Source organism: Pan troglodytes, chromosome 16, assembly GCF_028858775.2.
Source record: "Pan troglodytes isolate AG18354 chromosome 16, NHGRI_mPanTro3-v2.0_pri, whole genome shotgun sequence".
NCBI classification, from domain to species: Eukaryota; Metazoa; Chordata; class Mammalia; order Primates; family Hominidae; genus Pan; species Pan troglodytes.
Window position 1 is genome coordinate 57,467,445 of NC_072414.2, and position 27,007 is coordinate 57,494,451.

General features: G+C 41.3%; 1 protein-coding gene across 35 annotated transcripts in view; it reads right to left on the reverse strand.

The window, feature by feature from the left end:
- DPP8 (dipeptidyl peptidase 8) overlaps positions 1–27,007 on the reverse strand; it is a 75,011-nt gene that overhangs the window by 32,686 nt on the left and 15,318 nt on the right. For 17 of the 35 annotated variants that reach the window (XR_010151751.1, XR_010151754.1, XR_010151750.1 and 14 more), the window contains 8 exons: positions 25,146–25,319; positions 22,393–22,561; positions 14,394–14,504; positions 11,904–12,032; positions 8,943–9,004; positions 5,398–5,498; positions 4,114–4,291; positions 3,097–3,256 (listed from right to left, as the gene is read on the reverse strand). Coding sequence is in view for 30 of the 35 variants with exons in the window: in XM_003952673.6 (XP_003952722.1) it covers positions 3,097–3,256; positions 4,114–4,291; positions 5,398–5,498; positions 8,943–9,004; positions 11,904–12,032; positions 14,394–14,504; positions 22,393–22,561; positions 25,146–25,319 (1,084 nt within the window). In the remaining 5 variants the exon portion in view is untranslated. The remainder of the gene's footprint in view (positions 1–3,096; positions 3,257–4,113; positions 4,292–5,397; positions 5,499–8,942; positions 9,005–11,903; positions 12,033–14,393; positions 14,505–22,392; positions 22,562–25,145; positions 25,320–27,007) is intronic. The other 18 variants (XM_063795150.1, XM_016928381.4, XM_054667680.2 and 15 more) reach the window with 3 other exon arrangements.

Below are 27,007 nucleotides of genomic sequence, written 5' to 3' on the forward strand. Positions count from 1 at the left end.
GCCCAGGCTACAGTGCAGCGGCACCATCACAGCTCACTGCAGCCTTTACCTCCCCAGACTCAGGTGATCCTCCCACCTCAGCCTCCCAAGTAGCTGGGACTACAGGCTCATGCCACCACACTTGGTTAATTTTTTTTTGGTCTTTTTTGTAGAGATGGGGTTTTGCCATGTTGCCTAGGCTAGTCTCAACTCCTGGACTCAAACAATCTGCCTGCCTCAGCCTCCCAAAGTGTTGGGATTACAGGCGTGGGCCACCTCACCCAGCACCCATTTGTTTTTATGAGCTTCTGTCTTGATGAGGCTCTCTCAGCGGCCTAAGGAACAGCTTAAAAAGTGAAAATCATTTCTCTTTTCCTCACTGCTTATATCTATTGCTGTGGGAAGTGACAGCTGATGACAGGCCTAGGTGGTGAGACTGTATTAGTGTCTTTCCTAGGGTTCCACGTAAGTTTAAAAAAATATTTTAAACTCGAAGAGCACAAAAAAATTAAAAAATCAATTTAGTACTTTAAATACCATAGACAGAAATTAAAATAAAATTTAATTTTATTAAAACATAAAATTATATGTTAACATATAGATAACAAATACTAACTGTTTTACATTACAGCTCTTAAGAAAGCAAAGAGGAGGGAGAAGGAAATGAAGTAGATATGAAGGTAAAGGAGGATGACTTGGAGCAAGAAAGACTAAGAGGGCTATTATTAAAAGAGCAGAATATAACAACTATCATCCGAACGTAGACAAATTAAAACCCTGTGCACTGTTAGTGGGAATGTAAAATGGGGTAGCAGTAGCCGCTACCGTTGGTGTTCCAATGGTGTAGCTCCTATGGAAAACAGTATGGTAGCCCCTCAAAAAACTGAAAATAGAATTACCATATGATCCAGAAATTCCACTTTTGAGTACATACCCAAAAGAATTGAAAGCAGGGACAGGAACAGATACTTGTACACCCACGTCCACAGCAGCATTATTCACAATAGCCAAAAGGTGGAACCAATCCCAGTGCCCATCAACAGATAAACAGATAAACAAAATGTGGTATATACATACAACGAAACCTTACTCAGCCCTAAAAAGGAAAGGAATCCTGACATGCACTACAAAATGGATGAAACTTGAGGACATTATGCTACGTAAACAAGCCAGTCAAAAAAGGACAAAAACTGTATGACTCCACTAAATAAGACATCTAGAGTAGTTACATTCACAGAGACAAAGTGGCTGCCAGAGATTGGGGGAAGGGGGTAATAGAAAGTGACTATTTAATGGGTAGTTTCAGTTTTGGAAGATGAAAAAAATTCTGGAGACAGATGGTGGTGATGATTGCACAACAACATGAACATAATCAACCGGGTGAGATGGCTCACGCTTGTAATCCCAGCATTTTGGGAGGCCAAGGCTGGTGAATCACATGAGGTCAGGAGTTCGAGACCAGCCCGGCCAAAATACAAAAATTAGCTGGGTATGGTGGCGCATGCCTATAATTCCAGCTACTCAGGAGGCTGAGATAGGAGAATTGCTTGAACCCGGGAGGCGGAGGTTGCAGTGAGCCGAGATAGCACCACTGCATTCCAGCCTGGGTGACAAGAGCGAGACTCCGTCTCAAAAAAATAAATGAATTAATTAATTTAAAAAATGTATATATATATAAAAACATACTCAATGTCACTAAACTATACCCTTAAAAGTGGAAAAAATGGTCACAATGTTAAATCTTGTTATGTATACTTTTCCACAATTTTTTTTTTTTTTTTTTTTGGAGACAGAGTCTCCTGCTGTTGCCCACACTAGAGTGCAGTGGCGCGATCTCGGCTCACTGCAAGCTCTGCCTCCCGGGTTCACGCCACTCTCCTGCCTCAGACTCCTGAGTAGCTGGGACTACAGGCGCCCACCACCACGCCCGGCTAATTTTTTTTTGTATTTTTAGTAGAGAGGGGGTTTCACTGTGTTAGCCAGGATGGTCTCAATCTCATGACCTTATGATCCGCCTGCCTCGGCCTCCCAAAGTGCTGGGATTACAGGCGTGAGCCACCATGCCCGGCCTTTTTCCACAATTATTAAAAAGGACCATGCCAAATCTGTTAAGTTACAAATGGCAGTTAAGCATACAACATAACTTATCATAAAGTGCTTCCTATTCTAAAACAAACTGTATTATTAAAGTTGAGAACTGTAACTCGGTTTTAGGAAAACCCAGGAAAAGTGTTCTATGTACCCATTTACTTTTCCTAGGCTTATGCATCCATTCCGTATTATATTTTCCAGAAGGAAAACCACCACTTAAGGAAAACCACTTTTTAAAGAAAAATTAACTTCAGCTGATATAACATTTAATTTTACTTTGGGCAACATAATTATATCAATCCAAAGACCTATAACTATAAATTAACTCCAGTGTAGATGCAGATAGTATAAAAAACATCTAGTGTGTAAAAATATCTAATAATTACATAACATTTAAAAAAATAGTGTTGTCTTTTTTTCTTTTGAGACGGAGTTTTGCTCTGTTGCCAGACTGGAGTGTGGTGGCGTGATCTTGGCTCACTGCAACCTCCGCCTCCTGGGTTCAAGTGATTTTCCTGCCTCAGCTTCCCGAGTAAGCTGAGACTACAGGTGCACACCACCACGCCCGGATCATTTTTGTATTTTTAGTAGAGATGGTGTTTCACCATGTTGGCCAGGCTGGTCTCAAACTCCTGACCTCAGGTGATCCGCCTGCCTTGGCCTCCCAAAGTGCTGGGATTATAGGTGTGAGCCACTGCACCCAGCCAAAAATAGTTTTTTTTAAATGGGCTCACTTTAAACAAATTAAAAATTGCAGTCAAGGCAAAAGTAAAAAGTAAAAATCAGTAATCCTGTTATTTAAGAGATTACTCACTATTAATACTTTATAATACGTGTCAATCCATTAAGAACTTTGTCCTGTGTTTTTTACACATACATGTATTTATGTTTTAGTTTAACTTACATATTAAGTTTAACGAAGCAAGTATTGATGCTTATAAAGCATGCAAAAGATACATTCCCCTGTCCCTCCCACCTTCTGCTTCCAACATTTTTTCTTTTTTTAAAATAAAATGGATTTCTTACTTGGAGCAGGCAGCCCACCACTGGATCGTTTATATTTGCTTTCCTTTAAAATAGATGTAATTTTGTATAAATGACGGAAACCTGTTTTGCATTCAGAGGCAAAAATAAACTCAATTTCCTCTTCGTGACTTTGGGGAAAAACATGAAAGATGTCATGGATCTGTAAAATGAATAGCTAAATTTACTATACATATTATGAAAATACTACATAATTCAATTAGGCTACAGGAAAAATTACTTGATAAATATACTTTGAAATATAAATAACCATCAATGCCAAAGGAATGCTATATTTACAGTAATAAATTTTGCTTGGGGCTTTCAGATTTATTTTACTTTAGTCAAAGACTTTTTCCACTGAGAAGTAAATGTTTTCAAATGGAGTAAAAAAGAAAAATATGACCAAAAGTTTTTTCTTACTCAACATCTCTATAATCCTTGAAACATGGCACAAGGTTTGTTTAATAATATAAATCTTGTTACAGAAAGATGAGGTAATTTTTTTTTATTTTTGTTTTCCAAAAAGAGTTTTTCTAATAGTTCAGGGGAAAACAAGTGTTCATAGGTGAATCATATGAAGCTTATATTCAGCTAGGAAGTGAGATGGCTTTATTTATTTTGTATCTTATTTAAATTTGTCTGCTAAATTGGAAAATTCAAAATTCAATTAAGAATTGGTATATTTTGGTACAGTTTACCAACATAAAAGAGAAAGTCTTTTCTAGACCAGACTCATGAAGTCCTCTCAGGAGCACTGATGAGGCTGTGTATTTAATATCTATTATCTCCAGGAACAAATCTGAAGCCAAGGAGATGTCATTTCAATGGCATCTACTTTCTATCAATACAAACCATTCCATTCTGGAACCATCACTCCAATTGGAAATGCTCATACTAAAGAAATAACATGGTCCCTTTAAACTTAAAAAAAAATGCATTTTGATAGTTTGCTATATAACTTCATTTGCTTTAGCATTCTGAGAAAATATTTAAACAAGTACAGGAAAAAATGCATACATTTATCCAGATGTCTGTTGTTTCTTCATAGATAATTAGTGGCGTCACAGAATCAGGCACTGACTCAATGAGTCTCTGCCTTTCCATAACATCATCTTCTACTGGGATAAATAATTCAGGTGAGATCAACACTATCTGCAGGCGAGTCTGGGAGCGATCTAGTAGGATGGACCAAGCACTATTTAAATAAAGAGAAGAACCAGAAATAAAGCAAGCTATCAGAAAAAGATTCCCCTATTATCTCCTTTGGCACCTATCAATTATATCTGTAATCACCATGAAAGAACTGCTTTAGTGTATATTAAATTATCACTTACAAATAGCTAATTAAAAATACACTTTAAGCTTGAACAGAATTTATAAAAAGTGGCTTTCTTGAAATTTCCAAAACCATAGTTGGCCTGTGAAAGTGTTTTATCCCGGTAGGCTGGCATGATGGTTCATGCCTATAATCCCAGCACTTTGGGAGGTCAAGGTGAGAGGGCTGCTTGAGGCCAGGATTTCGAGCTTACAGTAAGCTACGATCATGCCACTGCACTACAGTCTGGGTGACACAGAGAGAGACCCTGTCTATATAAACAAAAGTTCTGCCAAGTGCAGTGGTTCACACCTGTAATCTCAGCACGTTGGGAGGCCGAGACAAGAGGATCATTTGAGCCCAGGAGTTTGAGACCAACCTGGCAACACAGTGAGACCTTGTCTCTACAAAAAATAAAAAAAATTAGCTGGACATGGTGGCATGTCCCCGTAGTCCCGGCTACTCAGGAGGATAGCTTTAGCCAGGGAGGTTGAGGCTGCAGTGAGCCATGATTGCACCACTGCACTCCAGCCTAGGTGACAGAGCGAGACCATGACTCAAAAAAAAAAAAGTTTTCTCCCTTTAGTATCAATGTCAACAAATGCCAGTCTTGTGAAACTCCTGTTGTCTACATTAGACACAGAAACTATTTATTTGTAATCATCCTCATATAAAGCTCTACAATTATACAATTTAAAAAATACACATTTATGTCTGAGCCTTAAAGCCATATGATTTAATCACAAATAACACTGTGAACCATAACTGGCTGAATATACAGAATTAAACTGCAGTGCACCTATGCCTATAGGATTACAAATGCACAAATCCACTTAATTCAAGAAAAATGCCTTGTGTAGTAATAACTGTACTGCAAATTTACATGTGAAGGCAGCTCCAACTACAAGGCAAACCTAATAGCACAAATATTCCAAAGCTCTGGATCCTAAATTAGTTATAAAGAAGTAACAATTTAACATACGCACTATTTTCCCTCGGGAGTCCATCCAGCTCTGGCAATATATTCAACTCCTTCAAATAGAATCTCAAAAGGTTGAATTAGTTCCTTATCTATGACATCTATGATCTATTAAAAAAGAAAAAAAAGAATCTAGTTATAGAAGATTTAGATAAATAATTAGCTTGCTAGTCTACTTTAACAATTTATCCAAAAAGCAGAAAATTTTTCCAGAGTTAGGTATTAAAAAGGAACAAAGGATGTAGCAAATCTAGAAGTAAATTCTGGGTTACCTATACTGGTACTTAATTTCTGTGCCTAAAAAAGTTATAAGCACTTTTAACACAGCCTAAAAATCTATTTCTTTGAGTTGATACTAACAGAACACTTGATAATAACTCATAAAATCAAGTTTTAATCACCTTAGACTCCAGTATCCAGAAAAATAATAGTCCCTAGTTCCCCATATTTCACCTAGAAATATATATATACACACACTAATTATATTTTATTTATACATATATATATGTGTGTGTGTATATATATATATTTTTTGAGACAAGGTCTCATTCTGTTGTCCCAGCTGGAATGCAGTGGCTTGATCACAGCTTACTGCCTTCGCAATTTCCCAGGCTCAAGTGATCCTCCTGCCTCAGCCTCCTGAGTAGCTGAGACTACAGGTAAGGTGTGTGCTTGTAATGAAATTAAATAAAATATTAATTTTTAAATTTTTTGTAGAGATGGAGTCTCCCTATGTTGCCCAGGCTAGTCTCAAACTCCTGGGCTCAAGTGATCCTTGAGACACTGGAGAGTCTTCACTCTGTCACCCAGGCTGTAGTGCAGTGGCGCCATCTCGACTAACTGCAACCTCTGCCTCCCGGGTTTAAGTGATTCTCCTGCCTCAGTCTCCCGAGTAGCTGGGATTACGGGTATATACCACCGCGCCCAGCTAATTTTTGTATTTTTAGTAGAGACAGGGTTTCACCATGTTGGCCAGGCTGGTCTCGAATTCCTGACCTGAAGTGATCTGCCTGTCTGCCAAATAGTTGGGATTACAGGTGTAAGCCACCATGCTTGGCCCATTTGTGTAATATACTAAAGAAATAGTCCTGGATAAGCAAATTTTTCTTTTATAAGTCTAGTAAACACAATTTAAAAAATAAATAATTTTTAAAAACTGCAAAGGATCTGAATAGACAGTCCTCCAAAGAAAATATATACATGGCTAATAAACACAGAAAATGATTCCCAACATCGTTAGCCATCAAAGAAATGTAAATCAAAACCACAATGAGATACCACTTAAAACACAATAGGGGCCGGGTGTGGCGGCTCACACCTGTAATCCCAGCACTTTGAGAGGCCGAGGCGGGCGAATCACAAGGTCAGGAGATCGAGACCATCCTGGCTAACACGGTGAAACCCTGTCTCTACTAAAAATATAAAAAAATTAGCCGGGCATCTTGGCGGGCACCTGTAGTACCAGCCACTCTGGAGGCCGAGGCAGGAGAATGGCGTGAACCCAGGAGGCGGAGCTTGCAGTGAGACGAGATCGCACCACTGCACTCCAGCCTGGGGGACACAGCAAGACTCCATCTCAAAAAAATAAATAAATAAAATAAAAAACCAAAAAAACACAATAGTATGGCTATAGTAAATATAATGGACAAGAAGAAGTATTGGTGATAATGTGGAGAAACTGGAAATCTAATCCACTGCTAGTGGGAATATAATAAAATAGTACATGCTGAGTGTGGTGGCTCACACCTGTAATCCCAGCACTTTGGGAGGCTGAAGTGAGAGGATCACTTGGGCCCAGGAGTGCAAGACCAGCCTGGGCAACATAGGGAAATCCTGTCGCTACGAAAAATAAAATTAGCAGGGCATGGTGGTGTGTGCCTGTGGTCCCAGCTACTTAGAAGGCGGAGGCAGGAGGATCACTTGAGCCTGAGAGGCTGAGGCTGGGTTGAGCTGTGATTGTGTCACCATACTCCAGGCTGGGTGACAAAGTGAGACCTTTCTCTTTTTTGTATTTTTAGTAGAGATGGGGTTTTACCATATTAGGCAGGCTGGAGACTTTTCTTCGAGCAATAAAATAAAATAAAATAAAATAAATAAAATAGTGCAGCCACTTTGGAAAAACACTTTAGCAGTTCCACAAAAGGTTAAAAAAATAGTCATCCAATGACTCAACAATTCTACTCCTAGGTATATACTCCAGAGAAATGAAAACATAAGCCCACACAAAAACTTGTACACACATACTCATGGCAGCATTATTCATAATAGCCATAAAATCGAAATAATCAAAATGTTCATCACCTGATAAATACAATATGGTATATCCATATAAAGGTATTATTCATCAATTAAAAATAAATGAAGTATTGACACATGGTACAACATGGATGGACCTTGAAAACAATCTAAGTCAAGGAGACCAAACTACATATTGTATGATTCCACTTATATGAAATGTCCAGAATAGGCAAATTTATAGAGATAGAAAGTAGATTAATGGTTGTCTAGGCTGGGCACGGTGGCTCATGCCTGTAATCCCAGCACTTTGGAAGGCCGAGGTGGGCAGATCATGAGGTCAGGAGTTTGAGACCAGTCTGGTCAACATAGTGAAACCCCGTCTCTACTAAAAATACAAAAAATTGGCTGGGTGTGGTGGTGCGCCTGTAATTCCAACTACTCGGGAGGCTGAGGCAGGAGAATCATGTGAACCCAGAAGGCAGAGGCTGAAGTGAGCCAAGATCACGCCACTGCACTCCAGCCCGGGTGACAGTGCAAGACTCTGTCTCAAAAAAAAAAAAAAAAAAGGTTGCCTAGTGCTGGGGGATATGAGGCGGTTGGGGGATGACGGCTCAGGAGTATAGGGTATCTTTTTGAGGTAATAACAATGTTCTAAAACTGCCTGTGGTGATGGTTGCAAAACTCTGTGAATATACCAACAGCCACTGAATTTTAAAGTTTAAATAAATAAATTGTATTACATGTGAGTTATATATCTCAGTAAAGCTGTTTTTAAAAAAGTCTAGAAGAGGAAGACTGACTCGGGAGCCTCTCTCTCTCTGCAGGAGAGAAAGCTATTCTCTTTTTCTTTCGCCTGTTAAACCTCGGCTCTTAAACTCAAAAAAAAAAAAAAGTCTAGAAGAGCAAGACTTTTTTACCTAGTCTTGTGTGCATGCAGCTTATAAGCACTTGGCTGTCGAAATGGAAAGCAGAAGTACAAATTAACTGTGGGATATTTAATGCACCACAGATATCTACCCAACACAGAAGGTAACCAGTCAATAACCTTTTTTTCTTTTAACATTAATCTGGAGAATAAAGGCAAACAGAAAAACTATTGGAAAGGAGTGGTTAATATGCATATCCCCATATTCCCATCTTATGAACCAGCAGGATGATTTGCAAGTAAAAAATTAGGTCAATCTAAAATCATGATCCACCGATATCTCAGCAAGTTCAGCAAGTCCAAAAATAAAAAAGTGTATCAAAGAACCCTACTGGGCTGAATAGATTAGTCAAATGACGCAGGAGGTCAACTCAGCATTTTATACTTACCCTTCCTTCAGCATCAATCATTATTTCTGACATCTTAAAAGTGACTTTAGGATTTGCTGTACCTTTAGAAAGAGACATAAATGATAGTAATGTTTATCCAAAATTACTCAAATTAATTTTGCCAGATCAATCCTCTTTACACTTTAGTTAAGAATAACGTATAGGTCGGGTGCAGTGGCTCACGCCTGTAATCCCAGCACTTTGGCAGGTTGAGGCAGGTGGATCACCTGAGGTCAGGAGTTTGAGACCACCCTGGCCAACATGGTGAAACTCCATCTCTACTAAAAATACAAAAATTAGCTGGGCGTGGTGGTGTGTGCCTGTAATCCCAGCTACTTGGGAGGCTGAGGCAGGAGAATCACTTGAACCCGGGAGGTGGAGAATGCAGTGAGCTGACATCGTGCCACTGCCCTCCAGCCTCGGTAACAAGAGCGAGACTCCATCTCAAAAAAAAAAAAAAAGAAAGAAAGAGACATAAATGAATAGTAATGCTTACCCAAAATTACTCAAATTAATTTTGCCAGATCAATTCTCTTTACACTTTAGTTAAGTCAAGAGTAACGTATATGCCAGGCATGCTGTCTCACGCCTGTAATCCCAGCACTTTGAGAGGCCAAGGCAGGCAGATCACTTGAGCTCAGGAATTCAAGACCAGCTTGGTCAACATGGTAAAACCCCATCTCTACAAAAAATACAAAAATTAGGCAGGGTGCAGTGGCTCACGCCTGTAATCCCAGCACTTTGGGAGGCCAAGGCAGGTGGATCACCTGAGGTCAGGAGTTTGAGACCAGCCTGACCAACATGGTGAAACCCCATCTCTACTAAAAATACAAAAATTAGCCAGGTGTGGTGGCACACGCCTGTAATCCTAGCTACTCAGGGGGCTGAGGCAGGAGAATTGCTTGAACTCGGGAGGCGGAGGTTGAAGTGAGCTGAGATCGTGCCACTGCATTCCAGCCTGGGCGACACAGCGAGACTCTGTCTCAAAAAAAAAAACAACACACAAAAAACGGCCGGGCGCAGTGGCTCAGGCCTGTAACCCCAGCACTTTGGGAGGCTGAGGCAGGCAGATCACGAGGTCAGGAGTTTGAGACCAGCCTGGCCAACATGGTGAAACCCTGTTTCTACTAAAAATACAAAAATTAGCCAGGTGTGGCGGCGGGCACCTGTAATCCCTGCTACTCGGGAGGCTGAGGCAGGAGAATCACTTGAACCTGGGAGGTGGAGGTTGTAGTGAGCTGAGATTATGCCATTGCACTCCAGCCTGGGTGACAGAGCAAAAAAAAAAACAAAAACAAAAAACAAAAATGAGCCGCACCAGGCTGGTCGAGCTACTCAGGAGGCTGAGGTGGGAAAATGGCCTGACCCCAGGAGGTGGAGGTATAGTGAGCCAAGATCACACCACTGCATTCCAGCCTTGGCGACAGAGAGAGACTGTCTCAAGAAAAAAATGAAAAAGAATAACGTAGATGGTCAGGGCTTTACTACACAAGAATCTCAGAGCCCTATCTCAAATTCATACTTTTTGAATATCAAAAAATAAGAGGTTCGGCCAGGTGCGGCAGCTCATACCTGTAATCCCAGCACTTTGGGAGGCCGAGGTGGGTGGATCCCTTGAGGTCAGGAGTTCAAGACCAGCCTGGCCAACATGGTGAAATACCATCTCTACTAAAAATACAAAAATCATCCGGGCGTGGTGGTAGGCACTTGTAATCCCAGCTACTCAGGAGGCTGCGGGAGGATAATCACTTGAGCCCAGAAGGCAGAGGTTGCAGTGAGCCAAGATCACACCACTGCATTCCAGCCTGGATGACACAGCAAGACACTGTCTTAAAAAAGTAAAATAAAAATGAGGTGCTTGCCCATCAACCAACAAGTGGATTAAAAAAATGTTGTATATATACAACATGGAATACTATTCAACCATAAAAAGGAACAAAATAATGGCATTCACAGCAACCTAGATGGAGCTGGAGACCATTATTCTAAGTGAAGTAACTCAAGAATGGAAAACCAAGTATCATGTTCTCACTGATAAGTGGGAGCTAAGCTATGAGGACACAAAGGCATAAGAATGATATAATGGACTTTGGGGACTCCAGAGGAAGGGTGGTGGGTGTGAGGAATAAAAGACTACACATTGGGTACAGTGTACACTGCTCGGGTGACGGGTGCACCAAAATCTCAGAAATCACCACTGGAGGACTTATCCATGTAACCGAAAACCACCTGTTCCTCAAAAACTACTGAAATAAAATTTAAAATAAAAAAAGGGGGGCTGAAAAGAGCAAGAATGAAATAAAGTGAAAAGTGAAATTATGTATTATTTTTACAATTGAAATGCTGTAAGAAGCAAAATGGAAAAAAATCACTTATTATGAAAAATATCACTTAAAAATCTGTATTTGCTAGCAAAGACACCTTCTTTTTTTTTTTCTGAAACAGAGTTTCACTCTTGTTGCCTAGGCTGGAGTGCAATGGCATGATCTCAACTCACTACAACCTCTGCCTCTTGGGTTCAAGCAATTATCCTGTGTCAGCCTCCCAAGTAGCTGGGATTACAGGCATGCACCACCACGCCTGGCTAATTTTGTATTTTTAGTAAAGATGGGGTTTCACCATGTTGGTCAGGCTGGTCTCAAACTCCTGACCTCAAGTGATCCACCCACCTCAGCTTCCCAAAGTGCTGAGATTACAGACGTGAGCTACCACACCCGGCGCAAAGATACCTTCTAATTCATTCCTTGAGGAAACCAATTGTGTAGACATCCCTACCTTTGAAAAGAATCAAAAGGATCACCCTTTAATTCAAAATCTATTTTTGTGATACTTAGTGAACAACCCGTCGTAAATAAGGCTGGAAATGACCAATGTTGTTGGCTACACCTTTGGATGACTACAGAAAGAATCTTACTTGGAAAGAGGAAATGAGTGAATATAAATGCCAATGGAGTACAGTACCTGTTTTAGGATAACGGAATGAATCTGCCCTCCTTGTTTCCAACATAGGGGATGTAACATGAATAATTTCCACCTCAGATTCATCATTTTCTTCATATAGAATTCTAAGAATTTTACCACCACTGGGAGCTTAAAAGAAATTTAGATATTGAAAATTTAGAAGAATTATTCCAGAGAGTAGTCATAACCAACCGTTCCTTCTAGTATCAGATTTCTTATAGTGAAGAATAACTTATGTATAAAATATGCTGCCTTTTTTGTAGGAAAATATCACTAGTCTTTGTAGTAGCAAGGTGAGTTATTGTTAAGCCACTTCTTTTGGAGGGAAAACAACTGGAGATGATATGTATACATATTTTTAAAACAGGGAAAAACATTTTTGTAGGACTTTGTTCTTGCATACCATAAAATGCATTCTTTGTTGAAAAATGAAATATTTAATTACATGTATAATATTTCCTATTAAAAAAATAAATACTACTTAAATACAGTTCAGTTGTTTTGAATAGTTTCTGTATTTATGTAAAAATCATCTTCTAACAAATACAACAAAACATTTCACATCTTAAAATAAAATGTCCAAATCCAAGACATGGCTTAAAAGTATTTTTCAGGGTCTCTTAGAGAAGCGTTCAGACTGCTAGCTCCAAACCATGAGTAGGTCATGAAATCTGTTAACGAGTCATAATCAGTATTTTTAAAAATATAACACACAAACCACACCCTGGGCAACATGGCAATACCCCATCTCTAAAAAAAAAATACAAAAATTAGCTGGGTGTAGTGGCTTGTGCCTGTAGTCCCGGGTACTTGGGAGGCTGAGGTGAGAGGATTGCTTGAGCCCGGGAGGCAGACTTTGCAGTGAGCTGAGATTGCACCACTGCACTCCAGCCTGCACAACAGAGACCCTGCTTCAAAAAAAAAAAAAAAACAACCCAAAAACAAAAACAAAACAACATAACAGTATCAGGGAGTATTACGCATAAGAATAAGTATTGCTTCTTGAAATTCGTTTTCAGTTTTATCTATACAGTATATGTATTAGGCCGCAATATAAGTACACTTCTAACTGGATCATGGTCAAAAAGTTTGAAGGCCATGCTTTAGTGAGCTTCTTCTCAGAGAGTGAGATACTTGTGAATTTGCCCCAAGAAGGGGAGGAATTTTTTCCCTTTTATCCTATCCATTCATATACTGATTTGGTCATCTGTTTAACAGACTCTCTAGTCAATCACACATTTTTATAGCAACACATTAAGGTGTGGTTTTTTGTTTGTTTGTTTTCGAGACGGAGTCTCGCTCTGTTGCCAGGCTGGAGCAGAGTGGCGCGATCTCAGCTCACTGCAATCTCCACCTCCCGGGTTCAATTGATTCTTCTGCCTCAGCCTCCCGAGTAGCTGGGACTACAGGTGCGTACCACCACACCCAGCTAATTTTTTGTATTTTAGTAGAGATGGGGTTTCACCATGTTGGCCAGGATAGTCTTGATCTCCTGACCTCATGATCCGCCCGCCTTGGCCTCCCAAAGTGCTGAGATTACATGCGTGAGTCACTGCGCCCAGCCAAGGTGTGGTATTTTTTATTTTGCCACCAATGCTGCCAGCATTACCAAGACCAGCCTCTAGGAGAAAAACTGGCAAAGAGAATTGAGGGGCCAGAGGCATTAAACCACAATACAATGGTTTTTACTAGACTTCATTATGATGAAATATAATCTACTTTTTTTTTTTTTTTTTTTTGAGACAGAGTCCCGCTGTGTCACCCAGGCTGGAGTGCAGTGGCGTGATCTTGGCTCATTGCAAGCTCCGCCTCCCAGGTTCACGTCATTCTCCTGCCTCGGCCTTCTGAGTAGCTGGGACTACAGGCGTCCCCCACCATGCCCAGCTAATTTTTTTTTTTTTTCAGTAGAGGTGGGGTTTCACCGTGTTAGCCAGGATGGTCTCGATCTCCTGACCTCGTGATCCACCTGCCTCAGCCTTCCAAAGTGCTGGGATTACAGGCGTAAGCCACCACGCCCGGCCATAATCTACATATTTTTGAGACAAAGTTTTGCTCTCATTGCCCAAGCTGGAGTGCAATAGTGTGATCTTGGCTCACTGTAACCTCTGTCTCCTGGGTTCAGGCGATTCTCCTGCTTCAGCCTCCCGCGTAGCTGGGATTACAGGCACGTGCTACCATGCCCGGCTAATTTTTTGTATTTTTATTAGAAACGGGGTTTCATCATGTTAGCCAGGCTGGTCTTGAACTCCTGACCTCGGGTGATCCGCCTGCCTCGGCCTCCCAAAGTGCTGGGATTACAGGTGTTAGCCACTGTGCCCAGCCTAATCTACATATTTTAAATAACTATGGGCATGAATCAATCATCACTTTGGAATCTATTATCCGCTTTCAAATCTATTATCCAAGATTTAGAATCTGTGCACTTAAATGACAGTTGAATCTTAACAATACTTTAATTGACCCATAATATATTATTTTGAACCCCCTTACTTGTTTCAGCTTTTGGACACCACCAATAGCCAGAATATCTATCAAATTCTTCTTGGAGAACAAAGGTAGCAACTCCAGCTGATCTGGCATCTTCTTCCATGTTGGCTAGCTCTAGACAAATATAAAAGGCAAAATTATCACAGAAAGCTATCTCTTCATAGGTACAAAGCAAAATGATTCAGTTTATTTGGAAAGGTGGCTGGAGTACAGTGGTAAACTGTGGAGCTGAACGGACTGAGTTCAAATCTGGGGTCCATCATGTCTGACTTTGGGCAAATCATCCAATCTCATTCCACTGCAGTATCCCATTTGTAAATGAGAAAAGGCTACCTTGTGAGGTTGATATGAAGATTAAATTAATTAATTCACATAAAGCACTTAGAACAAAGCCTGGACCACAGTACATGCTCCAAATAAATGTTATTATTTTCCCAATTAGCAGGATCATGGAAAAAAGATTACAAGAAAAGGAGCACAGTATAGGGGACATATAACTCTCTTACACAGAGAAGTATATTTTAGACCTAGAGTGAATCTTATAGGTCATATAATTCGACCATTCTTCTTTCATCTCATTCAGTTGGAGCAGCTCAGCTTTCAGCTGTTTTACACTTAGGTTTCCAGCAAATAGTTTGAAGGGGACTCTTGTTTTAAAAGAAAACCACAAAGCCATAATTATGTAAGATTTTGAGGCCAGGCGTGGTGGCTCATGCCTGTAATCCCAGCACTTTGGGAGGCTGAGGAGGACAGATCACAAGGTCAGGAGTTTGAAACCAGCCTGGCCAATATGGTGAAACTCTGTCTCTACTAAAAATACAAAAATTAGCGGCCGGGCGCGGTGGCTCACGCCTGTAATCCTAGCACTTTGGGAGGCCGAGACGGGCGGATCACGAGGTCAGGAGATCGAGACCATCTTGGCTAACACGGTGAAACCCCGTTTCTACTAAAAATACAAAAAATTAGCCGGGCGTGTTGGCGGACGCCTGTAGTCCCAGCTACTTGGGAGGCTGAGGCAGGAGAATGGCGTGAACCCAGGAGGCGGAGCTTGCAGTGAGCCGAGATCGCGCCACTGCACTCCAACCTGGGAGACAGAGCAAAGACTCCGTCTCAAAAAAAAAAAAAAAAAAAATTAGCCAGGCATGGTGCCACGCGCCTGTACTCTCAGCTACTCGGGAGTCTGAGGCAGGAGAATCGCTTGAACCCGGGAGGTGGAGGTTGCAGTGAGCCAAGATCACACCACCACTGCCCTCCAGCCTGGGTGACAGAACAAGACTCCGTCTCAAAAAAAAAAAAAAGATTTTGTGTCATGAGGAAATGTTTACAATATACTTGAATAAAATAAATCAGATTATTGAATAGCATTTATACTGTGATTCCATTTATAAAAATGCATTTTTAAAAAGTGCTGATATAAACTGAAATATGGTTATCTCCAAGTAGTGAGATTTTGAGTAGGATTTAAAAATTGCTTTATAATTTACAAATTCTTAAATGTACTGTTTATTTTTGAAAAATACATATACCTGTATGACCACATCCCTATCGCCACTTACACTTCCAGTACTCATGCTCCTTCCCGGTCAAGGCCCAGTCCCAACCCAGAAACAATCACTGATCTGATTTCTATCACCAGAGGTCAGGTTTGCATATTCTAGAAGTTCATGTAAATGAAATCATACAGTATGTATATATTTGTTTGGCTTCTTTTGAGTTTCAACATTGTTACATGTGTCAGTAGTTAGTTGCTGTTTACTGCTGAGTTGTATTCCATTGCATACCATAGTTCTTTTATCTGTTAATGGATATCTTGTCTGTTTCCAGTTTCTGGCTATTATGACTAAAGATGCTATGAACATTTTTTTTTTTTTGAGACGGAGTCTCGCTCTGTTGCCCAAACTGGAGTGCAGTGGCGCGATCTCGGCTCACTGCAAGCTCCGCCTCCCGGGTTCACACCATTCTCCTGCCTCAGCCTCCCAAGTAGCTGGGACTACAGGTGCCCGCCACGATGCCCGGCTAATTTTTTGTATTTTTAGTAGAGACGGGGTTTCACTGTGTTAGCCAGAATGGTCTTGATCTCCTGACCTCGTGGTCCACCCACCTCGGCCTCCCAAAGTGCTGGGATTACAGGCGTGAGCCACCGCGCCCGGCCACATAATTACTGTGTAAGAATTTTTGTGGGCCAGGCGCAGTGGCTCACGCCTGTAATCCCAACACTTTGGGAGGCTGAGGAGGGCAGACTGCTTGAGCTCAGGAGTTTGAGACCAGCCTTGGCAACATAGTGAAACCCCGCCTCTACAAAAAATACAAAATTTAGCCAGGTGTGATGGCAGGTGCCTATGGTCCCAGTTACTCGGGAGGCTGAGGTAGGAGAATCACTTGAGTCTGGGAGAAGGAGGATGCAGTGAGCCGAGATCATGCCACTGCACTCCAGCCTGGGTGACAGAGTGAGACCATGTCTCAAAAAAGAAAAAAAAGGGAATTTTTGAGAACATGTGTTTTTATTTCTAAGTAAATACCTACGAGTAATATGGCTGGTTAGTGTGGTAAGTGTGTGTTTAACTTCATAAGAAAGTGCCAAACAGTTATCCAAAGTATTTCTATTATTTTATATTCTTACTATCAAAGTATGAAAGTTCTTCTCCAACATTTGGTGTTCTCAATATTTCTCACTGTAGCCAGTCTAGTAGGCATTACATATCTCATAGTGACTTTAATTTTTATTTTATTTTTGAGACAGGGTCTTGCTCTGTCACCAAGGGTAGAGCGCAGGGGTGAGATCTCGGGTCACTGCAGCCTTCATCTCCTGGGCTCAAGCAATCCTCCTGTCTCAGCCTCCCAAGTAGCTGGGACACAGGCATATGTCACTAAGCCCAGCTAATTTTTTAAAAAATTTTTGTAGAGATGAGGTCTCATTATGTTTCCCAGACTGGTCTCAAACCCCTGAGCTCAAGTAATCCTCTCACCTTGGCCCCCCAAAGTGCTAGGATTACAGGTGTGAGCCACTGCACCTGGCCTGATTTTAATTTTACCAGCAAGTTTTATTATTTTTGCTTATTTATATTTTCTATATAGTCTGACATAATGTACAGTGCAAACCAATGATTTTTTTATCCAAAAAGTTTGAATCCAAAAAGAAATATTTGGAATTCAGAATTTGGGAGAGCTCTTTTCTTTCTTTTCTTTCCTTTTCTGTTTTCTTTCTTTCTTTCTCTCTCTTTTTTAGACGGAGTTTTGCTCTTGTTGCCCAGGCTGGAGTGCAAATAGCTCCATCTCGGCTCACCGCAACCTCCACTTCCTGGGTTCAAGCGATTCTCCTGCCTAAGCCTCCTGAGTAGCTGGGATTACAGGCGTGTGCCACCACCCCGGCTAATTTTGTATTTTTAGTAGAGACAGGGTTTCTCCATGTTGGTCAGGCTGGTCTTGAACTCCCGACCTCAGGTGATCTGCCCGCCTCGGCCTCCGAAAGTGCTGGGATTACAGGCGTGAGCCACCGTGCCCGGCCAAGATTTTTCATATATTGTACATCTACCATAATACATTATGTAATATCTCCAGCAGGGTAACCAAATACCTTGCAATCATATACACCAATATTCCTGCAGTAAACTTATGAATAGGCACACTACACAGATAAGCATATTAAGTTTATCAATATCCTCAGGTCACTTCAGGTCAGGTGTTACTGCCAAATGAATTTTAGTAACAACCTAATGAAAACTAAGCTCAGTTTTCAAAGTGTTTTGAATTCTGGAATTAATTATAGAGCCAAGACTATGAAGATAAGTAACCCCCATTTGTATCTTCCTACTGTTTATTATAGACTTCCATTATTATTTATTAAATGAATAAATAGTATCATCTCATTGTCTCAGTAAGTCATTTGAGAGCAGAAGCTAGGATTTTATTACTTTTAAATTCCTCTATCACCAGGCAAAGAATAAACACATGTACATACTGATAGACCAAATCCATCTCAAGTGGACTTTCACTTAGAAACCTATTGTGAGTAAGTGGAATAAGCTGATGACATTAACTCCCTACCTACTTTCTATCTAAGCACATACTTACACAACACTTACTATGTTTCAGGCACTATCCTAAATACTTCATAGATATTAACTCATTAAAGCCTCCTAACAACCCTATGTTGATGTGCTATTAATTAATATCTGTTTTTACAGATGTGGAAACTAAGAGATGGTTAAATAACCTGCTCAAGGCCACACAGTTAATAAATGGTAGGCTTGAAATTCAAACCGGTTCTATATTCTTTTTTTTTTTTTTTTTTTTTTTTAGAGACAGGGTCTCTCTCTTTCATCTGCCACCAAGGCGGGAGTGCAGTGGTGCAATTATAGCTCACTCCAAGGCTGGAGTGCAGTGGTGCAAATACAGTCACTCCAAGGCTGGAGTGCAGTGGTGCAACAGAGCCTGACTATCCATGCTCAAGTGATCCTCCCACCTCGGCTCCCAGAGTAACTGAGAAACGGGTGCATGACACCATGTCTGGGTAATTTTTATTATTTTTTATTTTTTTGTAGAGACAGGGTCTCCCTACATTGCCCAGGCTGGTCTTGAACTCCTGGGCTCAAGAGCTCTTCCCACCTTGGCCTCCCAAAGTGCTGGGAGACCTCATCTCTACAAAAAAAATTAAAAATTAGGTAGGCGTGGTGGCACACACCTGTTGTCTCAGCTATTCAGGGGTGCTGAGGTGGGAGGATTGCTGCAGCCCCGTGAAGACTGCAGTGAGCCAATAGGAGACCCTGTCTCAAAAAAATTGAAAAAAAAAAAAAAAAAAAAAAAGGGCATGAAAAAATGGCTAGGATTTCCAAAACAGATTTACTAACTACCAACCTAATCTTTCTACTGCCATTGGTAGTAGAACAGCTGTTCTGATTTCCTGACTTCAAAGGGAGACCCATTAAACACCAAAATCTATACTTTTAACTTAAGATTTTCCTTACTCCATCCCCTTTTCTCTATCCTATGCTCTAGATTTAGGCCATATAACTTGGATAACTGCAACAGTCAAGCTTTGGTGTTCCTGTCTCTACCCATGCTTCTCAAATTTAACCTCCACAAAGTATCCAGAACAACTTATCGACAATATGATTATGATGATCACACCACTCAACTGTTAAAAACTTTTCCATGGACCCTCATATCATGATAAAGTCCATGTTCATTTACAGAAGATATGGTCTACCCTTGTCCTGGCCCTTATCTGCCAATCTTTTGCTACTTCTTGACTCAGAACTTATGCTTCAGAACCTTCACACTGCTTCTAACTCCTCACAAACACCATGATGTCTTTTGCATCAAGACCTTTCTCATGTAGTCCCCTTGTCAGGAGTGTACTGGATAATATATAGACATTACTTAGGATCAGTTTAGGTGTCATCTTTTCTGGAAAGCCTTCCCTGACCACTGTCCCACATTGGTGCTCTTATAAAACCCTATGTCTGGCCAGGTGCTGTGGCTCACGCCTGTTCTCAGCACTTTGGGAGGCAGAGGTGGACGGATCACGTGAGGTCAGGAGTTCAACACCAGCCTGGTCAACATGGTGAAACCCCGTCCCTACTAAAAATACAAAAATTAACCAGGTGTGGTGGTGTGCACCTGTAATCCCAGCTACTCAGGAGGCTGAGGGATGAGAATCACTTGAACGCAGGAGGCAGAGGTTACAGTGAGCTGAGATAGCCCACTGCACTCCAGCCTGGGCAATAGAGCGAGACTTTGTTGCAAAAAACAAACAAACAGGCTGAGCACGGTGGCTCGTGCCTGTAATCCCAGCACTTTGGGAGGCCGAGGTGGGTGTATCACGAGGTCAGAAGATTGAGAACACCCTGGCCAACATGGTGAAACCCCGTCTCTACTAAAAATACAAAAAAATTAGCCGGTAATCCCAGCTACTCGGGAGGCTGAGGCAGGGGAATCACCTGAACCCGAGAGGCGAAGGTTGCAGTGAGCAGAGATCACACCACTGCACTCCAGCCTGGGTGACACAGTGAGACTCTGTCTCAAAAACAAACAACAACAAAAAAGAACAAAAAAACAAACTTGAGAGAATATGTATCATTTTGTTTTCCAACGTGTAACATATCTGTTAACAATGACTTTCTTTCTTTTTTCTTTTTTTTTTTTAGACGGAGTGTCCCTTTGTCGCCCAGGCTGGAATGCAGTGGCGTGATCTCAGCTCACTGGAAGCTCCGCCTCCTGGGTTCACATCATTCTCCTGCCTTGGCCTTAGTAGCTGGGACTACAGGCACCCGCCACCACGCCCGGCTAATTTTTTGTAGTTTTAGTAGAGACAGGGTTTCACTGTGTTAGCCAGGATGGTCTCGATCTCTTGACCTCGTGATCTGCCCGCCTCGGCCTTCCAAAGTGCTAGGATTACAGGCATGAACCATGGCGCCTGGCCTGTAATTAATTTTAACTAATGATTGATGATGATGAGGGGATAATGATTAAGAAAGATGACAGTAAATCAGCTTTGTGAACATAAGATTAAGAAAAAGTTAGACAAAAGAATTTTCAGTCATCATCTTCATTATGGTACTTAAACTCTGGTTCACGTGTTCAAAGAAAAAGCAATACACTATCTCCCATCTTTCATTTGTATGAAACCTTTAGAGGAAACCATTCACATCTCTCTGTGCTTTGAATAGTGCTTAGTATTATCATAGCCACTTCAATAAAACTTAATTAAATATTCCCACAATATACATAGTTCTATAAAGTTCTATTTTTTCTATTATGACAATAACTAAGTAGGCTCTCCAAAACTGAAAGATAATTTTTTTTTTTGAGACAGGGTCTCACTCTGTCACCCAGGGTGCAGTGCAGTGGCGCAATCACGTTTCACTTTAGCCTCGACCTCCTAGGCTTGAGTGATCCTCCTCTCTCAGTCTCCTAAGTAGCTGGGACTACAGGCATGTGCCACCACATCCAGCTATTTTTTTTTTTTTTTGGTAGAGACAAGGTCTTACTATGTTGTCCAGGCTCAAGTGATCTACCCGCCTCAGTCTCAAGTAGTTTTATTTTTTTGAGACAGGGTCTTGCTCTCTTGCCCAGGCTGGAGTGCAGTGGCGCAGTCTCAGCTAACTGCAACCTCCACCTCCCAGGTTCAAGCAATTCTCCCACCTCAACCTCCCTAGTAGCTGGGAATTACAGGTGTGCACCACCATTCCAGCTAATTTTTGTATTTTTAATAGAGACAGGGTTTCATCATGTTGGCCAGACTAGTCTAGAACTCCTGACCTCAGGTGATCCACCTGCCTTGGCCTCCCAAAGTGCTGGGACTACAGGCATGAGCCACCACGCCTGGCCTCAAGTAGTTTCTTAGAGTGTGTAATTGGTTTTTCTATCTCTTTCTCAAAAACAAAACTAATTTTTAAAAATGTATTTATTTATTTATTTAATTTTGAAACAGAGTCTCACTTTGTCACCCAGGTTGGAGCGCAATGGCTCACCATAGCCTTGACCTCCTGGATCAGGTGATCCTCCTACCTCAATCTCCCAGGTAGTTGGGACTACACATGCCACTACGCTCAGCTAATTTTTTGTATTTTTTTGTCAAACGAGGTGTCACCATGTTGCCCATCCTGATCTTGAACTTCTGGGCTCAAACAATCTGCCTGCCTCAGCCTCCCAGAGTGCTAGGATTACAGGCATGAGCCACCATGCCTAGCCTAAAATTTTATTTTAATAAGAACAGTTTTGGGAAAATTCTGGCAGTCTTAGCAAGCTAAAAGAACAATCATGTCAGAGGTTCTTTTGTTTCACTGTTTGAAAATGAACATTAAAACATTAAAATGAATATTATACATGTGGTACATACAAGTTATCCTCTGTACTTTTCTCCATTTTTTAAAAATTTTAAAGACTTGAATTTCAAATATAAAGATCACCCAACGTGGTAATCTAATTTCAAAATGCAAGCAGCAAATTATACTTCAAAAAATACTGTTCAGAAAAGTAAATCTGAAGAACTATGCCTTACCATTGTGCACATAAGTGAGTCTCCTTTCTTCTCTGGTTACGATGTTAGATATCCAAATATCGTTGCTATGTATAAAAGCAATCCAGTCTGGATCAGCAGGGCATAATTTTGGATCCATCCGTATGTTGGGACAACTAGTTTCCACTAGATTGGGCCTTAAAGGTTGTTGCTAGAAAAGTAAACAACATTTTAAGGTAAGTATTAGGCTGACACATACATGTTCCAGCACCCTTCCTATAAGATATTTCTAGGTAAAATGTCAACAATGAGGCCGGGTGTGGTGACTTAACGCCTGTAATCCCAGCACTTCGGGAGGCCAAGGCGGGCAGATCACCTGAAGTCAGGAGTTCGGGACCAGCCTGACCAACATAGTGAAACCCCATCTCTACCAAAAATACAAAAATTAGCTGGGCGGAGTGGTGGGCACCTGTAGTCCCAACTACTTGGGAGGCTGAGGCAGGAGAATCGCTTGAACCTGGGACGTGGATGTTGCAGTGAGCCAAGATCGTGCCACTGCACTCCAACCTGGGTGACAGAGTGAGACTCAGTATAAGGAAAAAAAAAAAAAAAAGTCAACAATGATAATTGCTTCCCAGAAAAATATACTTTCTATTGCCTTAACTTACCAGAAAGGAATTTTTTTTAACTTCAAATGAAAAAGCTAAGGGTAACAGGAGAGGACATAAAGGACATAAAGACAATAAAACACTTCTTCATAAATTTTGTTGCCCAACTTGTTTAAGAGAGTAATTACTGTTCATTAAACATTGTTATTAAACACTTATTCACTCAATATTTTATTAAATATTTTAAAATTATTTTTACCAATATAAAATAGTTTGCTCATAAAAATGTAATAGAAGCCAGGATCATCACAATTCTCAAAAGAAGAGTTCCTAAAGCTCATAATGAATTGCCTAGGATAAAACCAAACATAAGCCACTTAAGAGGCTAAGGCAAGAGGATCACTTGAGCCTAAAGTCCAAGACAAGCTGGGGCAATCTAGTGGGACCCTCACCTCTAAAAAAAATTTTTAAAATTAGTGATTGGGTGTGGTGGCACATATCTGTAGTCCCAGCTACTCAGGAGGCTGAGGTGGGAGGATTGCTTGAGCCCAGGAGTTTGAGGCTGCAGTGAGCCATGATCTTGCCACTGCACTCCAGCCTGGATGACAGAGCAAGACTTTGTCTCCCCCCCCCAAAAAAAAGTGTGTGTGTGTGTGTGTGTGTGTGTGTGTGTGTGTATATATATATATATATAAATTTATTAAGATGAATTAGCTTTCAAGGGAAACAAAAAATTGCCTTTTGATAATGATCTTCCAAAACCTCCCTCAGTGCTTACACAGGAAGTGGGAATTGATGCCCTTTACCTTTCCTTTTTTTTTTTTTTTCTCTCTCTTAGTCTCACTCTGTCGCCCAGGGTGGAGGACAGTGGAGCGATCTCAGCTCACTGCAACCTCCATCCAACTCCCAGATTCAAGCAATTCTCGTGCTTCAGCCTCCCGAGTAGCTAGGACTACAGGTGCGCCTGCCTAATTTTTGTATTTTTAGTAGAGACAGGGTTTCACCATGTTGGCCAGGCTGATCTCAAACTCCTGATCTCAAGTGATCTGCCCACCTCAGCCTCCCAAAGTGCTGGGATTACAGGCGTGAGCCACCATGCATGGCCTACTCTATCTTTCTATACAGCAAGTATTTTTACTACTTTAAAATTTGTATGTTTTTTTTTTAAGACAGGGTCTTGCTCTGTCATCCACGCTAAAGTGCAGCAGCACAATCTCGGTGCACTACAACCTCCGCCTCCCAGGCTCAAATGATCCTCCCACCTCAGTTTCCTGAGTAGCTGGGACTACAGGCGCATGCTACCTTGCCTGGCTAATTTTTGCATTTTTTGTAGAGATAGGGTTTCGCCATGTTTCCCCACGCTGGTCTGGAACTCTTAGGCTCAAATGATCTGCCCACATGGGCCTCCCAAAGTGCTGGAATTATGGGCGTGAGCCACCATGTCTGACCTAAAAATGGTATCTTAATGTAACTAGAAAGATTATTAACTCTTTTGTTTTGAGATAAGATTTTGGTCTGTCATCTAGGCTGGAGTGCAGTGGCACAATCACAGTTCACTGCAGCTTGACCTCCAGGTTCAAGTGATCCTCCCACCTCAGACTCCTGAGTATCTGGGATTAAAGGTGTGCACCACCATGCCCAGCTAAGTTTTTTTAAATTTTTTTTTGTAGAGACAGGGTCTCTCTCTGTTGCCTGAGCCGGTAAAAAAATTAGCTCCTAAGGCTGGGCGCGGTGGCTCATGCCTGTAATCCTAGCACTTTGGGAGGCCGAGATGGGCAGATAACCTGAGGTCAGGAGTTCAAGACCAGCCTGACCAACATGGAGATACCCCATCGCTACTAAAAATACAAAATTAGCCAGGGGTGGTGGCGCATGCCTGTAGTCCCAGCTACTTGGGAGGCTGAGGCAGGAGAATCACTTGAACCCAGGAGGCAGAGGTTGCAGTGAGCCAAGATGGCACCATTGCACTCTAGCCTGGGCAACAACAGTGAAATTCTGTCTCAAAAAAAAAAAATCGCTCTTAAAATTGGAAACCAATCTCCATGTTTCTTGTTTTCATTGCTATTAAATTTCTTTGTTGGTGGGTAAACTGAAGTTGCTGGTTTGTTTATTAATTACCTTTCTGATTTGGGTACAAATAACCTTTTGGACCCAAACCAGATTTAACCACTAGCAACTCCAACTTACCGTAAATCCTTGTGGCCCTCCATCTTTTACGTGATAAATTCCACTACCAGCTTGAAACAGAAATGTTCCACTTCCTTGGTGATAATCGTAAGAAGCAATTCCGACTGTTCCAATGCGTTTTCTTTCTCTTAATAGTTCTTCTTCTCGAGAATACATTCCATAGTCCAGTGTTGCCTAATGTGAAAGGAAAGTCACCTATTCCAGTCTTCTGAAAAACCATCTTTTGCTTTTAGCACTGAAATCCTAGAATCTCCAACATTATTGACTCTTTTTTTTTTTTTGAGACAGAGTTTCACTCTGTCACCCAGGCTGGAGTGCAGTGGAGCGATCTTGGCTCACTGCAAGCTCCGCCTCCCGGGTTCACGCCATTCTCCTGCCTCAGCCTTCCTAGTAGCTGGGACTACAGGCGCCCGCAACCACGCCCGGCTAATTTTTTGTGTTTTTAGTAGAGACGGGGTTTCACCGTGTTAGCCAGGATGGTCTCCATCTCCTGACCTCGTGATCCGCCTGCCTCGGCCTCCCAAAGTGCTGGGATTACGACCGCGCCTGGCGACTCTACATTTTTTTTTTCAGCCTTCTAATTCACTGAGCACAGTCTACATGTTAAGTGACCCCAAAATTTGCTGGCAACTTTAAGCAGATTAATTTTAGGAAGTCTGCTGAAAGATTTCCTAGTAAAGAGTCTTTAGATGATTACTGTATACATTAGAGAACAAGAATAAAGTCCAATCATGTTGGCATTCAAGACTTTCTACAACTTAACTATAATTTAGTACCCAGCATGCAATTAAGAGCACAGACTTCTAAGTCAAGTGGTTTGAATCCAAGCTTTGACCCTTAACTAGAAGTCTAACCTTGAGAAAGTAGCTTAATTTATTCAAAAGTAATTTTCTTCATTTTCAAAATAGTAATAAATCATCTATATCAGCTTTGTGAAAATTTAGATAAAATATGTACAATGTTTAGTACAATGACTGACACAGAATAAGCTCTCAAATTTGTCAGCTGTTATTAAAACCTTTCCACTACACTAGCAATACTCCTCTTAATAAAACCTTAGAGGTCAAGCTGGTCACATCACTGATCTGAATAAAACTCAATGAGTGGTTTTCTGTCTCCTGGTCTTTGTCTGTTCTACCCCTCTTCCCTGGACTCTTGGAAGAATGTTTTTCTTTCTACCTATCCCAGTTTACTTATACCCCAAAACCTTGCTTGAATTCTCAGCTAGCAAAGTTTTCCAATTCACTATTTCACAGTGATTTCTTTCTTTCTTTCTTTGAGACAAAACTCTCACTCTGTTGCCCAGGCTGGAGTGCCGTGGCGTGATCTCAGCTCACTACAACCTCTGCCTCCTGGATTCAGGTGATTCTCGTGCCTCAGCCTCCTGAGTAGGTGGGATTACACACTTGTGCCACCATGCCCAGCTAATATTTTGTATTTTTAGTAGAAATGGAGTTTCGCCATGTTGGCCAGGCTGGTCTCAAACTCCTGGCCTCAATGATCTGCCCACCTCCGCCTCCCAGCATTGGGATTACAGGTGTGAGCCACCAAGCCTGGCCCTCATGAAAGAAGTGATTTCTTTCATTTATGTCCTAAATTATTTATAGGAGTTACTGTCTGTTACTTATTTAACTATGGTATTGTTTTTCACTTTTTCAGGATATTTGCTAAATGGAAAAAAAAAAAACTTCAGAGCAGAATCTCTGTGGTTTTCTTTTCCTACTTAAAACATATTTGCTATAATGTCTCTCAAAGAAAGTTTGTGGCTGGGCGTGGTGGCTCATGCCTGTAATCCCAGTACTTTAGGAGGTCAAGGCAGGTGGATCACCCGTGGTCAGGACTTCAAATCCAGCCTGGCCAAC